At 43.8% G+C, this 15,993-nt stretch overlaps 1 protein-coding gene across 5 annotated transcripts in view; it reads left to right on the forward strand.

The window, feature by feature from the left end:
• Nucleotides 1–15,993, forward strand: part of sulf2a (sulfatase 2a) — a 48,861-nt gene that overhangs the window by 26,811 nt on the left and 6,057 nt on the right. For 4 of the 5 annotated variants that reach the window (XM_030052364.1, XM_030052363.1, XM_030052368.1 and 1 more), the window contains 8 exons: nt 10,761–11,019; nt 11,811–12,050; nt 12,174–12,325; nt 12,875–13,044; nt 14,712–14,862; nt 15,188–15,363; nt 15,465–15,593; nt 15,899–15,955. In XM_030052364.1, coding sequence (XP_029908224.1) covers nt 10,818–11,019; nt 11,811–12,050; nt 12,174–12,325; nt 12,875–13,044; nt 14,712–14,862; nt 15,188–15,363; nt 15,465–15,593; nt 15,899–15,955 — 1,277 coding nt within the window. In that variant the 5' untranslated portion in view covers nt 10,761–10,817. Of the gene's footprint in view, nt 1–6,868; nt 6,959–10,760; nt 11,020–11,810; nt 12,051–12,173; nt 12,326–12,874; nt 13,045–14,711; nt 14,863–15,187; nt 15,364–15,464; nt 15,594–15,898; nt 15,956–15,993 lie in introns of those variants that run through there. The other variant, XM_030052367.1, reaches the window with a different exon arrangement.

The following is a 15,993-nucleotide window of genomic DNA, read 5'->3' on the forward strand; positions in this document are numbered from 1 at the left end:
AAATAGTCCTTTAAATAAAACATAACTCCCCCCCACCCCCACGTATGCATCCAGTTTTCCTATTACGCGACTATGGAAAAATATGCAAATCACCATAAAATCTCACTGATTGACCTAAAACTGGAAATAAATATATTTTTTGGTGTTTTAATGGTTTTATATTTTTTCTAAGAACAGATTTTTGTTATCTATAATATTTGGAAAGAAAAACAATTTCTTTTATCAAGGATAGTAACATGTCTTATGTTCGAGGTCAATTTGACCCCAGGAAAAAGAAACACAACTTCTGAGTGAGTAACCCAATGTAGACCTGCAAATGGGTCACATCCAAGTCTTTCCAGCTGTCCTCATACACAAACCTCCCCTCTAAGTTTGTCATCACAAGTATATCCCCACCTGATGGTGTTACAAAGAGCTCAAATGCTGATTTTATGTCTTGAACATGGCTGACAGCGTATCTGCTGGGGCCTGGAACCATTTTGATGACAGTAGCAGCACTGAGTCTACCCTGTTGTTCATGTGGGAGAGGGACCATGATACCTCTCCATTTTTGGAAGGTAACGTGTCTGCTGGTGGTTGAGAGACAACAGGAGGGTCAACACTGAGGGTTTCATTCTCATCAGAGGAGGATGCCTCATAATCAGGGTCCTCCTCAACATGATCCTCTGTCTCAGACACATTCTCCTCAATGTCACTTTCACTGTCAAAGAGCTGTGACAAAACCTCACTGGCAGAAAACCTTTGCTTCGCGTTCATATTCAACTGAGAGAGCATAAAGTGAGAGTACACAGAGCAACAAGAGAAATGATTTAGAAGGCTGCTGTGCAAGCTTCTATATATTTGCTCCTGCCCCATGTGGTGGGAACTATCAATGTCCTCGTGGGAACCATATTTCCCCACCCTCACAGCGCGGGAAATATCAAAGTTCTTGTAGGTATTATGTTTTCCCCTCCCCAATATCTTCCCCATATCCACCCATGTCAGTGGTTCCCATACTACTTCAGGTATGGTTATGTTAGCTTAGGGCCCTAAAGCAGAGGGAAGTTTTTTGAAGATTATCAAATTGCATGTTATAGTGAACTCACTATCATCCAAAAAAAAACCCAAAAATGTATGTAAAACGGTGTTTTTACAGCTAAAACAGCCTGGGGTCAAATTGACCCCAAACACCACCGATGCGTACAAAATGCGTACAGGACACTGAAAACATATCATTGTGTGAATTTCATGTTTACCCGGTAGTATCCATTAAATTAGGAAAAGTCATAAAATATGAAGCAAAAAAAATGATGTTAAGCATTTATTTAGAGACGTTAAAAACTGAATGGGGTCAAATTGACCCCAAACATAATAGGAGGGTTAAGCAGTAACATTACACTCTTTAATATTTCACTGTCTGGGCGGCACATTCCAGCTGATATTAAAGGTTAGGTGAAACTTTCATTGTGTCACCATGGCATGCACACACACACACACATATAGAGGCAAACAGTTTAACATTAACGGGGTAGAAATATTTCACACTTGAGCCCTCTCATCGCAGCAGAAATCTCATTTTCCCACTTTCAGAGTTGAACCACTGCTCCTTTGTGTCGGCGTATTCAAACAGAAAATTGCCGTGCTGATTCTGACTGTCAAGTTAAAATGTCTGCCGAGTGCCGAGCTTATCAGAACCTCAGGGAAATCTAAATGAAATCTTCCCGGTGAATAGGATCAGCCTCGGCGCTATCTCTTGTCATTCTCAACTATTAAAGTTAGTTATTATGAAGTAAAAGCACATTTGTCAAAAGAATGTGCGGCTGCTATTTTTAACCAAAGAGCAGTTTTGAGAGTTATTGAATGAGACTTCAGGGTTATCAGACCCGGGGGCTCGACAGCTTTGGAGGGACAGAGCTGACCGATCAAAGGGGCCATTGTTTTAGAGGTCACCCAGCCGCCATTTAATGATTGAGAAGCCGTTCACTCACAGGTCAGCGGTACAGCGGGCCGTGGAGGACACAGCTGTACCACCAGGATGTTGTTGTGCAGCACGTCATGATGCTTTTCCTGTTGACATAGTGTGATCTCTATAGTTGTGAAAGGGGCTTTGGTTATATTACATATTGGGTGGCTAAGCTTCCAGAAATAAAAATCCCATCCGTTTTCCCAAATGCGACAAATGCTTGACGGCCCATTTGAGCATTTCCAGCGCTCGGATTGGAAATCATTAGTACAAACAAATAGCGGCTGCACTGAAATAATCCGAGTTAAGTCTATTGCACGTTGCACGAGGGCACAAGACTACTTGGTTATAGAGGATCATCGTGCCAGGACCAGGGTAATTATCGTTAACGAATTCTAACAAAATAAGAAAAAGTCAGAGTGAAAGAACGTTTTCGTCAACTGAAATGAAAATTAAAAACAAGGCTTTGCCAAAAACTAACTGAAGCTATTATGTGTTTATGTGCAATATACTAAAATTATAGAGAATATGTCTTTAGTTTTCGTCTCTGCCAACTTATTTCCATGGATAAACTATCTACTTTCGGTGGGTATGAAATTTATCTTCCAATTTTCTAGCTGTGCCAGATTTATGCCAGCAGATGGCTGATGTCCTTCTGTCTGCACAGTCGCACAAGCAAAAGCTTTTTGAAACTCGCCCCCGACAAATATTCCATATCACAAAAAACCCTAAAACTAACACGGAAACTAATAAAAACTAAACTAAAACTAAGCATTTTCTAAAAACAAAAACTAAACTAAACAAGCAAACCCGCTTTAATAGCTAATTAAAATGGAACTGGAATTGAAAACAAAAAGTCAAAACGAAATAAAAATTAAAACTCATGAAAAATGCAACACGATAATAACCTTGGTCAGGACTGACCCGGGGAGGCTCGTTTTGAACGCTCTGCAGAGATTACTAAAATTGGACAGGTTAATCTCTTTTACATCATTTAAATTACCTACAGTAGAATTAGAGCAGCAACAATGCTTGTGTTTTCGCTAATAATTTTATCGTTTTTGTTTTCCTTAACTGTTTTTATTGTTATTTATTAGCTGTATTGTATTTATTAATTGTATGCTGTGTTGCTTTGGTGCCTTTTTATTGCATTTTTGTGTTTTTATTATATTATTAGTATTTATTTTTTTTAGTATGTTATTGTTTTCATATATACTTTTGTATTACATTATGCTTTGTGTGTCCAGGTGTCCTCGAAAAAGAAAGCTTTCTCTCGAGGGCCCTCCCTGATCAAATGAAGGTTTGCATGAATGAATCAATAAGCTCTTTGAAAAAAGTCACAGCCACAAGACTGTTTACTTTACATCTCAAGTTGTAAGTCACCTAGCAAGTCCCCACAGAGCTTTGCCTCAAGGAACAGCCAATCACCAAGCTTGAAATTTGCTGTTGAGGTTGAGCTTTGTAGCTGTGAGCCAGCGTCACACACTCTTGGCACGCTCGTGGCTCATTTCAGCAACTCTGGTGCTGAAACAATCTGCGCCTGCAACTGGAACAGATATCTGAATATATTTTGTGGCTGAAGCTGCCGTCCTCACCATAGTAACAGTCCGTGAGGCTCATCTGTGCTGCAGTGTTGAGCGCTGTTTAACATACCAAACCAACAGAAAGGCGTGATTTCTCAGAGACAGAGCTCAAACATTTGCAGCTGATGGACAGAGCACAACCATCCTTTATTCATCCCGGAGATTCACGCGATTCTGTGGATGAAGAAATATTGCAGTTATTGTTAAAGATAAAAGATTTAAAAAAAAAAAAAATAATAAAAAACAGTGAAAAATACTTCCGGAACGTGCAGCTCCGTCCACTTCACGTCTCCGTAGATTGACGGGCCGAGTTGAACACATGGCTGTGTGTTTTTGGGGGGTTTCCGATGGTGGAGCAGAGATTTGCAAGCAGAGAATGCTAGATGAAGGATAGAAATGGCTGCAACAATCCATAGCTTCGCATTATCATGAAAAAGGAATTCCGTACAGTATTCAGCATCGTAATAACCCCCCCTAGCACCGCACACACACGCACACACACACACTGTTCCGGCAGAATATAGTCTGATACAAACACACGCACGCACACACACACACACACATAAACTCTCCTCTCAGAGAAAGTTACTCTCACATACAGGCATGCCGTTGCAAAATTTGCATCTGAATGACAACTTTTGTTGGTAAATTCAAGGGTCCTTGGAGATTTTGCACATTCTGTCCAGAGCTATACAGGCCAATGGGAACAAAGTCACACATTAGCAAAGCTCTGCCACCCTCAATTACGACCAAAGGGATTGGCTTGATAGTGTTGCAACAGGCTGCATTCAGGACTGGATGTGTCTATTTAAACTTTCTTGGCCATTTCCCTTATTTATCCCGGCACAAATAGACGGCGGATTGAAAATTCCTGTCGAGAATGCAGAGGAGATTTGGAGATTTTCTGCTGCCGCATTCCGTTTCATTCCATTCTATTTTATACGGAAGCCTTGGTCTGTGAATCTAGTTTTCATGTTTGGGAAAAACAGTCTGCAATGGAAGTGCTCGAGCTTTGTTCTCTCCAGATTGTATGCCTAGAGGTTCTTTCCCTCTCTATCGCTCTCTCCCTCTCTCTCGCTCACTCTCTCTCCCTTTTAAAACATTCGTTATAGAGAATCCAGGAGTCTGGCTTCATGCTTGTGGGCTTTCTCCTCCATATTTCATATGCATTATGAGACAGTGAGCTGATTAAATTGTAAGTGTACGCCGTGACTCGTCCTCCTTCAATATGTAATAAATGTCTTGTGTTTTTTCCCCGGTTTCCTCGTATTCTCTCTGTGTTTCACCCCTTTTTTTTTTTTTTTTTTGAGGGGTGGCAGATAGGATGAATCAGACTTTATGCCCGTTTCAAAGCTCAAGGTGTTTTATTTATGGAGAAAAAGTACATGAATGCCTCTGTAAAGTCTCTGTAAGATTTATCAGATACTCCCTCGGCCTCCTCGCCCAACTCACTTGAGCTGTGAAAGTTTAGAGTACAGCTGTGTGTTCTTGGGCAGTGTAATGTATCTGTCTGTCGATCTGGTGTCTGCGTTTTATCCCTCCACTCCCGCCACCATCTCGACACCATGCCCATCCTGTGACATGGCCAGCTCTGTTGTCGCGACATTTATAATTCAGTCTTATCAATAAGAGATGAACGACATTAACTTTTCATCTGGTGATGCAGTGCTGCTGTCTGCTCGAGCCTCTTTACAAGGGAATGACTTAAGAGCAAAACTTTGCTTCTCTGTTCTTAGTTCCAGGCATCACTTGGCATTACGATAACCTGAGATGATCCTTTGCTCCTCAAACATGCTTTTAGAAGCTCATTCTGTATGATCTTATATTCTGCTCTCTCTTCTCGTCTCTCTCTCTCTCTCTCTCTCTCTAGCTCTCCCTCCCTTCCTCTCCATGGCCTCAGCCTTTAATGAGTTTTGCTGAGAGTTGTATTTACACATGTTGTCTTTCACTTCTGTCTAAATGGCAAAATTCCTCTTTCATTCCGTCTTATCCGGCTGAATCAGCGTTGTCGTACGCCGTTCACTTAGCGCAAAAAAGCTGCTGTGGGCAGCACTCCGTCTGAGTGTCAGGAAAAGGAGCTCTAAATCATCACAGTTTACAGAAACAACATGGCCCGCCGTGCATTTTAAATGCACACAAACAATCATGTTGGTTGTGTTGTCAGCTGCTGAGAATAGCTTTGCCACGTCCCACCATTTTCTAATGGCTGTCCATTTCTTTATCTCCACGCATATTCATAGTATAATGGATTCTGTCTGCTTGGAAGTTATGGTTTCCACTACTTTTTTTTCTTTTGTTTTCATGTTGCATCTGTCACCCGCAGAGATAAACAATATGGTTAGATGAAAGAGACAAGGAGAGAGAGGGAGAAGTGGAAAATAAAGGACTGGATGTGTCAGTTGGAGCTGATAAAAGCCTGGGAATCCAATTAGTCGTCCCTATCAGGGGAAAGGAGGAGGCCTCATGGGAGTACAATCAGGAAATATCCACCGCTGTAGCATGTCAATAACACCACATTTACATACTTGGCTATTGATAGATCAGCGCGGCGTGCAAAATGGAGCTGGATGTTTCTTGTAAATTCAGGCCTATATTCGGTGCACTTCCCTTACGGGTTTTGCCCACATCAGCTTTTCGAACAGACAAACAACTATCAAAGGGAAGTACCTTCCACACCACAAACCATGGTGAAAGAGGAATCAGTCGTGGGGGACCAACTTAATGCGAGCACACTGAATCTATTCTTTATTCATTGTAAACGTCCATCTGGGCGGGATGGGGGTGGAGGGGGGGGGGTTTGCTGCTGTTTGGAGACAGAGCTGGTTAAGTGTTTGTCTTTCTTTCACCGGGTTTTTTTTTTTTTTTTTTTTTTTTTTTTTTTTTTTTGCTGTTGTTGTTGTTGTTTCTTGTGGCTTTCCTTGTTGCTGGTGTCTTGTTTTCATCCCATGCCAGAAATGAGAGAGGGATGCAGGGAGGGAGAACAGAAGGGGGAGAGCCGAAGAAGAAGGAGCAGGGGGAATTTCAAACAGCACACCGCCCTGGGTCAGAGCTCATGTATTCCTTCAGGGAGGAACCACATGCCCTGAGAGAGAGGCGCACAAAACCAGAGCAAACACAGCTGTTTTTGTGGGGATCTGTGTGTGTGTGTGTGTGTGCGTGCGTGCGTGTGCGCGTGGACGTGTGTGTTTTGAGCATTAAGACCAGGCGGGAGGGGGGGAGGACATGTGTGGGTGGTTGAGCGATAGGGAGGATGTTAATGAGTGCGATCTGAACTACGGCGCAGACTGGAGAGAAACAGGAAGCTCTATGTGAGACAGAGGAGCTCCCCTGCATTCGGGCACAGAGTTGTAGCTCACGCTCACCTCGTCTGCTGTGACTGTGCACCGAGATAAAGCTCCACGAGAGTAAAGTTCCTCCGTTATTGGTGAAGGAGGTAATGATTATCTCTCTTCTGTAATCTTCCCTTATGTGAAGTGCTCTGCAGATTTTGTTGCTTTGGATGACTTGATTTGGGTTTGTTGAGTGTGTAGCTGCTGTTTGTGTGCATCCAGACATGACTGAGTGTGTGTATGTGTATGTATGTGTGTGTGTGTGTGTGTGTGTGTGTGTTCGCTCCCATGTTCAGTGGCATTCTGGTCAGGTTTTTGTTGAGCAGGAGGTGCCGTCCCAGCAGAGGGAGTTTGGCATTGTGTTGTTGTTTTCGTCTTCAAACAGTGATCACTCCGACAGCCACATACTCCCTGTGGACTCTCTCTCTCTCTCTGACACACACACACACACACACACCTTTCTATGAGACTGGAACCTCTCAGTGGGCACGCTGATGGCACTGCTCACTAATTGCGTTTGTCATTGTGGTCTGCGGCGGGTCTGATTTTGTATTATGATAAAGAAACAGCATTACATCAGTACTTCTCCAACTGGCCTACTTATGTCCACTGAATGTTACAGCGGTGTGACAAACAGCAACAGCTACATGAAGGGTGTGTGGAACTACACGAAGGCTTTCATGTACGAGGCGCATTAATTCAGAATAATCTTCTTGAAAATGTCACAGAATTACAAGTTGAAGCTTTTGCGTGAGCTTAAAATGTACCTCGCAGCTCAGATGAACAACGCAGTTTCCTTTGTAGCAGCATGGATTTGTATACATTCATAATTTATGCTCGCACAAACATATCGTTGATTGCTAGACCCGGTGTTGGGGAGTCGTTTATTACATGTAACTAAATAGACGTAAGATGCTTCTGTTGTGTCTTTTCGCAGTACAGGGATGTCTTCTTTTGTCATATTTCCAGACAACACGGGTCGGCAAAGCCAAACACTTGGAGACAAACACTGTCAAGGGTAGGATGGCTTACAAAGAGCCGTCTCTTCGTCTAGACAGGCTGCATTCATTTGGCAGCGTGCGCTCAAATTTTGAGCCTTTTTTTTCGATTGGTTCTCTTGATTGAATTTGCACCGCCTCTCTTCCGCCGGTCCAATCAGCGCCCGTCTCCACGCAGCCGGTCTGCCATGTCTGCGACCAGCCGGCGGTGAGACGGCGGTTTGTTGTTTGTGATCTACATACTTGTGATTTGTTTTGGTGGCTGTGGGTTAAAAATCAGAATATTCCACTTTTAATTCAAGTTATATTGAAGAACATTTAATGAAAGCTTCACAGTCAGTGTTGCGTTCTGTTGTGAGGTCTACACTGCCTAATTTAAACTTTTCATCTTTACTGCCCAGTTAAAACATTTCTCAGAAAAGTAATCAAAAAGCATTGTATATGTAATAATTACACTACCTTGATGAAGTCGTTTAAATATTACTTTTATTACATTTTTAACCAGTACTCGAGTTGAGGGGGGATGAGGGTGGATGGCATCCCCCCTGAAATAAAAACAGTCAAAATCATCCCCCCTGTAAAACTGCCATCCTCACTTTTCATCAAGTGAAAAAAAATTGACCATCCCCCCTGAATTTTTTTTTACAACTCGACTACTGTTTTTAACAGCAATAACTAGTAATCTGTTACATTTCAAAAATAACCTTCCCAACACCGGCTAGACCTCAGTGACAATTTTGATTTTGAGTGCATTTCTGGCATTCAAAATGTTTTCATATTTATAGCATTACAGTGTTTTGTCTACATTTGGATTTCAGTGCAGTTGCTCGGCAGGGAAGCTCTTGCACTTTCATTTCATGAGCAGCTTACATTGCAGGTGTTTAGGCACGCAAGCAACTTCCTCCACCCTCTTCTTCCTCCGCACTGACACGTTTACTAGAGTTTCCAGCTCGACTGAAACAGAGCGAAGATATGGCTAGATTAGCCGGCAAGCCTGACTTATTAGTCCAGAAAGAAGAATCGTATGTCCACTTGGGTGCAGTCCTTTTCCTGACTTCACTTTTCTACACCAGTCCAATGATGAGTAATCACAGTGACTTTTTTAATCCATTAGGTTTCTCCATTCAACATTACGATCAGGTTTTGGTTTCTTTCTCTCTGCAAATTGTGTCTCTTCCTTCTGTTGATGTTTCTTGAATGAAAAGAGAAGGCAAACCACCTGGAAGTGTGGATGGCTAAAGTCCTTATTCTCTCCTCAGTGTTGTAAAATACATCACCTCTATGTTTGTGGCATGCATGTGCATCCTCGCATCCTTGCTTGTTGTTGAAAAACACATGGCGCATGTAGAGAGCCGCTTGGCTCACTAGCATAACTCGAGGCTGACAACTCCTCTGATCATCTTTAATAAGTGTGGTGAACATAAAGTGGGTGTGAATAGTCAACATTTTGCAACAAAACTCTAGTTTTTGATTCCAAAAAGTTATCTTTTCATGACTTTGATCATCTGGGTTATAAAAGAAATGCTGAAGTGTAGATTGTCATGTGACTGCTGCTGCTGTGTGTTTGTAAGGGAACATAAGTTACCGTTGCCATGGCAAACTCAGTAGGGATAGTCTTAATGAGGTGAAGATACAGCCTACTTGTATTAGAGATTTAATAGCAAGGTAGTGTAATTTTAGCAAACTGCATGTAGAGCTTCATTAAGGGAAAGCTCTACTGAGCATGCAGTGTTGTCATTCCAGTAATTGTAATATTAAACTTACACAGGGTGAGTTGAGCTGGAAATTTCCTGCACATCTAGAGGCAATTTACTTTTATGGAACTCATACCGTGTACTGATACTGGTAACTGTGCTACTGTCACATTAATGCTGCCTGCTTTCATTTTCACAGGCACTTTGGTATTATTCTGCTTCACAGTTCTGTCAACTGGGTTTAATTTGGAGATTTTCACAGCTTTTTCTTTTGAACCGGGGTCCTGCTCTCTCTTCACCGTTACTCCCTGATCAGTGACCCCTGTCTCCATTTTCCACATCTCATCCCCTCATCCCCCTGTGTCTCTCCTTCACCTCTGCCCCCCTCATCCCCTTATCTCCACCCTAACTCTCTCAGGGGGAGGTGAGGCCTGTGTTGGCCCCCAGCCCAGGCCCATTAGCCCCAGCCTGGCAGCCATGTGCTCATCACCAGAGATCATTACACCCAGCCAATGACACCGCTCTAATGCATCATTAATGATTGATTAACGAGCTGAGCTCAGCCCAAACGGGCGCATTTGTACGGAAGAGCACCCTGTAATGGCTCTGCAAGGCTTGCATCTGCTATTTTTCACCATGTTTCTCACTCTGTGTGTGTGTGTGTGTGTGTGTGTGTGTGTGTATGTGTGTATCCATCTCAGCTCCAATTCTGTGTACTCCAAAAAGGTCTCTTATCTCTCTTGGGTACAAGCTCTATACGGGTGGCCTCTCGCTACTCTCTCTGCGCCTGCTTGTTTGTACTCTCTGGTGTGTGTGTGCGTGTGTGTGTGTGTGTGTGTGTGTGTGTATGTGTGTGTGTGTGTCTGCACGCATGTGCAGGTGCGTGAGTGTATTTGTGTGTGTGAACATGCACATATGTATGGGACTGTCTTAATGTTTTTGTCCTTTCTTAAGCCCTACATAGTGTCCTTTCTTACCTGAATGCTCTGTTCTTTCTCACCGCTACATACTGTCCGTCCTCTTTCTGTGCTTTCTTTCCTCCACTTTCCATCCTGTCTTCTCCTTTTGTTACCTCCTTTTGTCCTTTCTTCCTCCTCCTACTTTCTATCCTCTCTGATTCCTACTCACTGTCCTTTCTTATATCTCCTTTCTGCCCTTTCTTCCACCTACTTACTGCTTTTCTCCGCCCTCTCTCCCTCTGTCTTTTCTCCCAGGTTGCTCTGTGTTGCTGTGTGAGAGAAGCGCTGAGGAGGTGACTGCAGGGTAGAGTGATGGCAGGGCGGGGGCTGCCTGCCCCTCTCCCTCTCCTCCTTCTTCTCCTTCCTCTCCTGGTTGAAGTCTGTCATGCGGCTCAGGGGTCCAGCTACCTGTCTGGCTATCGCCTCAGGTCTCGGCTGCAGAGGGACCGCCACATCCGCAACATCCGACCCAACATCATCCTCATCCTCACCGATGATCAAGACATAGAGCTGGGTAAGACAGCAGGTTCCCTTGCTCTTTTCCTGTGTGAATGAGAGGGGGTTGGGGGATGTTAGTGCATGTGTTTATGCATGCATCTTTGTCTGCGTGTTTTGTCTCCATTTCCCATGGGTATGGATATTCTGTCCATGTGTATCCAGCAGCATCGGCAAGGCAAGTCGACCTAATGCTGCCTCTTGGCACCAAAACAACTGGCACACTCAAAGTCATATGCCCCCCTTGCCAACTCCGCCATTGCTGGCATGAAATGAGGGCGGCCTATGGCTTCCATTGTCTGGGTGCCAAACCCTGGCCATCTCCCTACCCGCTTAAGCCCTTTAACGGCGTACTGGACTAGAGTGGCTGCATAATGGCCTCGGTGACATCCTTTGTCCTCCTGTGATCGCTAGTGAGAAGACTCCCATTGAAAGGCAGGAATTTATGGTCAAGCATCTGTTTCCCCAAACAATCACCATCAGCCTGAAAGGCTTTTAGCACACATGAATTCAAATGGGCTCCACTTCACCAAAAAGATTTATTCTTTCACTTGCTTTTCTCCTCGTCTTTCTCTCTCTCCCTCTCCAAAACCATTTTCTATCACTCTTACTGCTCATTCCCTATATTTTGGCCCTTCTCTCTGTTTACCCCCAATCTCTCACTTTCTTATTTTTACACGCCCCCATGCCCCTTTCATTTCAATCCTTCACTTACGAATCTCTCTCCTTGTTCTCTTCACCCCCGCCCCCCCTTTTCACCCCCACATTGCTTCATACAACTTCCCTCTGTCTCCTGCCGTTCTCTCCCAGGCTCTATGCAGGCCATGAACAAGACCCGGCGCATCATGGAGAAGGGGGGCACACATTTCTCCAACGCCTTCTCTACCACGCCCATGTGCTGCCCATCGCGGTCGTCCATCCTCACAGGGAAGTATGTTCACAACCACCACACCTACACCAACAACGAGAACTGCTCCTCGCCCTCGTGGCAGGCCCACCACGAGCCGCACACCTTCGCCGTGCACCTCAACAACTCCGGCTACAGGACAGGTGAGCGTGGCGACGGTGACTCCTGAACGTTTAAATGGCTTTAAGCAGCTGTTTGTATTCTCAGATTCACTGGAAAGCCAAGCTCAAACACCAGCGCATGTTTTTCTCCTGTTCCTCCCCCAGCCTTTTTTGGGAAGTATCTGAATGAGTACAACGGCTCCTATGTGCCCCCTGGCTGGAGGGAATGGGTAGCACTGGTAAAGAACTCCCGCTTCTACAACTACACCCTCTGCAGGAACGGTGTCCGGGAGAAGCACGGCAGCGACTACCCCAAGGTCTTAATCCTCTGAATCCTCTGAAAAATACTGAAAAAAACACCTACTGGCATGAAAGTAACACTCACACGGAGTATTATTTTAAAGTATGTAAATACCTGTATATTTGCAAACAGTGAGCAATTAACATAAAGTAACCTTTTCCGCACTCAGTAAATAAAAAGCAGCAGATTTAATGCTGATTGCAGATGCAGATTTAATGTTGATTTAATTCTGGTAAAGACATAATGCGAGGAGGGACCATTTAAAAGTGTAAACTAACAGGATATCAGCTAGAGACAAACAGTCTTGTTTTAGGGGGTGCATTTGGGAGCACCATTGTTCAACGATTTTTTTAATGGTTGAAATTTTTAATTACACCTTCTGGTGCAGCATGTGGTCAACATTAGAGATGCACTGTTTTCCAGGAAGTAAAAAATAATGGGAGTTTATTTTATGGGGACTTTAAACAGCAAATAAAATCCACCCTGGTTCATTACTTAATAACTCCTAAAAGGCCTCTGACTGCCTTTTCAGCGCCTGTGTCACGACAAGCCTCTTCCTCCACAGGACTACCTGACAGACATCATAACCAATGACAGCATCAACTATTTCCGCATGTCCAAGAGAATGTACCCTCACCGTCCTGTCATGATGGTCCTGAGCCACGCCGCCCCCCACGGTCCGGAGGACTCGGCGCCGCAGTACAGCTCCGCCTTCCCCAACGCCTCGCAGCACATGTAAGGAGCTCAACTCAGATTACCAAAACAAATAGACACCAGGGATTTAGCCGCGTTTACACTTTCAGGCTGTCGGAGAGGTCTCTTAAAACGTCATCAGACTTACTTGGGTAAATAAATGCTAATTAAAATGCGGGGAACTGGTCTGGCTTGGTTGACTCCTTGCCACTGCGTGTGAACTGTATTAAGAGGGAACATTTGATTTGGTTTATCTGGGACAAGGCTGACACATGCTAGCTTGAATTTTACATTTCCTCATCCAGAGCCTCTGCTTGCATATGAGTCATCCACACATTCATGCACACTTTTATTTGACCCAGAATGACACGAATCCCATAATCTCAGTTCTATCTTGTTATCTTCCTCCGCCTGTAATATGATGTAGGTAGCAAAGCCTTCGCCGTGGTGCTCTAGTTTGTTCGGCGTATGTGTTGTGCACATTAGTTTCACTACCATAACGAGCCCTGTTAATTTGTAGCATTTTGTCAGACGTGCTTAACAAGACGCATGAATGATGCCAGACTTGTTTAGGTAATGAGGATACATATGCATGCTCCTCTATCTCTCACTCTCTCTCTCACACACACATACACATTCACAGACAGACACTCACAGTATTCTAGTCTGTCTCCCTGACCCTTCATGCACCTGACTGGCTCTCTAGTGCTGCTGGTTAATGGCAGCTCTCCTATTGGCCTCTAGAGACCGATCCCAGGCCAGTAATGAGCCAGCAGTTTCTCTCATCCACACCAAACCCCCACTTCTGCTCCATATAATCCCACCAGCATCATTAACCTATGCCACATAGGCTTTATAGACAGAATATTTGGCAAGAACCAGCCCTGCTGTCTTTGTAGTAACTTTTAATTGTGCTTTCCCCGTAAATTTACTCTCCTTGTGGTCATTTCTTTTGAGACAGCCCTCTCAGGACATTTCTCTCACCCTATCTCACTCTCACCCTCTTATCAGCCATGTGGAGAGTGAGGCAGTAAATGTTTATCAGGACTCCTCCAGCGATAAACTTCCTTCTCACCTTGGCACCAGGCAGACACATCTTCGCACCGCATTTGAGTTGCCTCCGTGGACAAGGCTGCGAGCGCATTAGCATTTCTCAAAAGTCAAATTGATCCACTTTAAACGTTAAATATGTTTGCCCCTAAGATCTCATTAGGTATTTAGTAGTGTTTATTTTGAAATAATTAAGGTTCCAAATGGCCTGGAGTTAAATATTGATCAAACCGTCCTCACTGTGTGTAGCCCTATTGATTGCAGAGCTTTGCATTTTACATGGTTTATGTAACCTCCAGTTCAGCATTACATAAACAGTTTTCTGGCTACTTTCTGGAGAGGAAATGGTAGGAGTCATCTGCAGACATTGGCGGAGGTTATTGCTGTGCATGCAGCAACATTGTAATTGCACAATACATCTGCATATTGGTACATTTGCTATAATCCAGTTTCCGATGGAACAATAGCAGTGCAATATGAAAAAAGCCACTGAATGGAAACATATTGCAGAATACAGTTAGATATAATAGACTGACTATTCTGCTTTCGCATGGTCTCCTTTCAGATGTAAATGAAGGAACAGGGAAATTAAATGAGTCGACATCAGATTTCTTTGTGGCTTGATTTGCATTCATTCTCTCTGTGTATTCCTCTATCAGAACTCCCAGCTACAACTACGCCCCTAACCCAGACAAGCACTGGATCCTTCGCTACACAGGACCTATGAAGCCTGTCCACATGCAGTTCACTAACATGCTGCAGCGTAGGAGGATGCAGACCCTGCTGTCTGTGGATGACAGCGTGGAAAAGGTAGACAGACGGACACACAGACAGATGGATGTGTGCTTTAGTGCACAAACACACGCGCATGCACTTCAGCACAGACATACACACACTCAAGATCATGCACGGACAAGCGCATACACACAAACACACACAGACCTCCATCTGACAGTCTCAAGTCCTGAGAGAACTGTGCTCGTTCTGACTGTGATTGTTTAATGTATTCACTGACACACTTGATAAATGGTTCACCCCTATTCTTTAAACTGGGACTTACTTAAATTATCAATTATGAAGTGCAACTTTTTGCATGACTGCTACTTTTTAAAAAGTTTACTGCTATCCACTTTAGGTGTATAATATGCTGGTGGAGACAGGCGAACTGGACAACACCTACCTCATCTACACTTCGGACCACGGGTATCACATCGGGCAGTTCGGTCTGGTCAAGGGCAAGTCAATGCCTTATGAGTTTGATATCCGCGTGCCCTTCTACATACGAGGACCCAACGTGGAGCAAGGGGCCATGTTAGTAACTTGTGGACCAATAATTTATAAGATGCATATCAGTGAATTAATTGTTTTTATTATCATGTTAAAATTAACACTTTACTCTTGTTCCCCTGCAGTAATCCTCATGTGGTGCTCAACATTGACTTGGCACCCACTCTGCTGGACATGGCCGGTGCAGACATCCCCTCAGACATGGACGGCAAGTCCATCCTCAAACTGCTGGACACGGACAAGCCAGTGAACAGGTGAACTTCTGCATATTCCAGACCAAATACTGAAACTGGTTAAATAATTTTGTCTCTTGACATTCAGCAAGTAATCCAAGAGAAGCAACCAAATCATTAATTTCGACTTAGACAAAGCTTTACTAAATCTCTTCTTAGTAATTTCTTTGACAATGTGGAAACTTTCATCCAAATGCAAATATATTGCACTAGTTTCTTTTCAGTGCACTGCAAAGATGACATTTGGAAATGTGGTGCATGTTTGTTCAGTCCAAATATCACAGCCTAGTTTGACAGTATTTTTCCCCCTTTTTGCTCATTTTCAGGTTCCAGTTGAACAAGAAGGGCAAGACATGGAGGGATTCCTTTCTGGTGGAGAGAGGGTATGGTTTATTGATTGACCTTTTTGCAGAATACGTTT

Source organism: Myripristis murdjan, chromosome 5, assembly GCF_902150065.1.
Source record: "Myripristis murdjan chromosome 5, fMyrMur1.1, whole genome shotgun sequence".
NCBI lineage: Eukaryota > Metazoa > Chordata > Actinopteri > Holocentriformes > Holocentridae > Myripristis > Myripristis murdjan.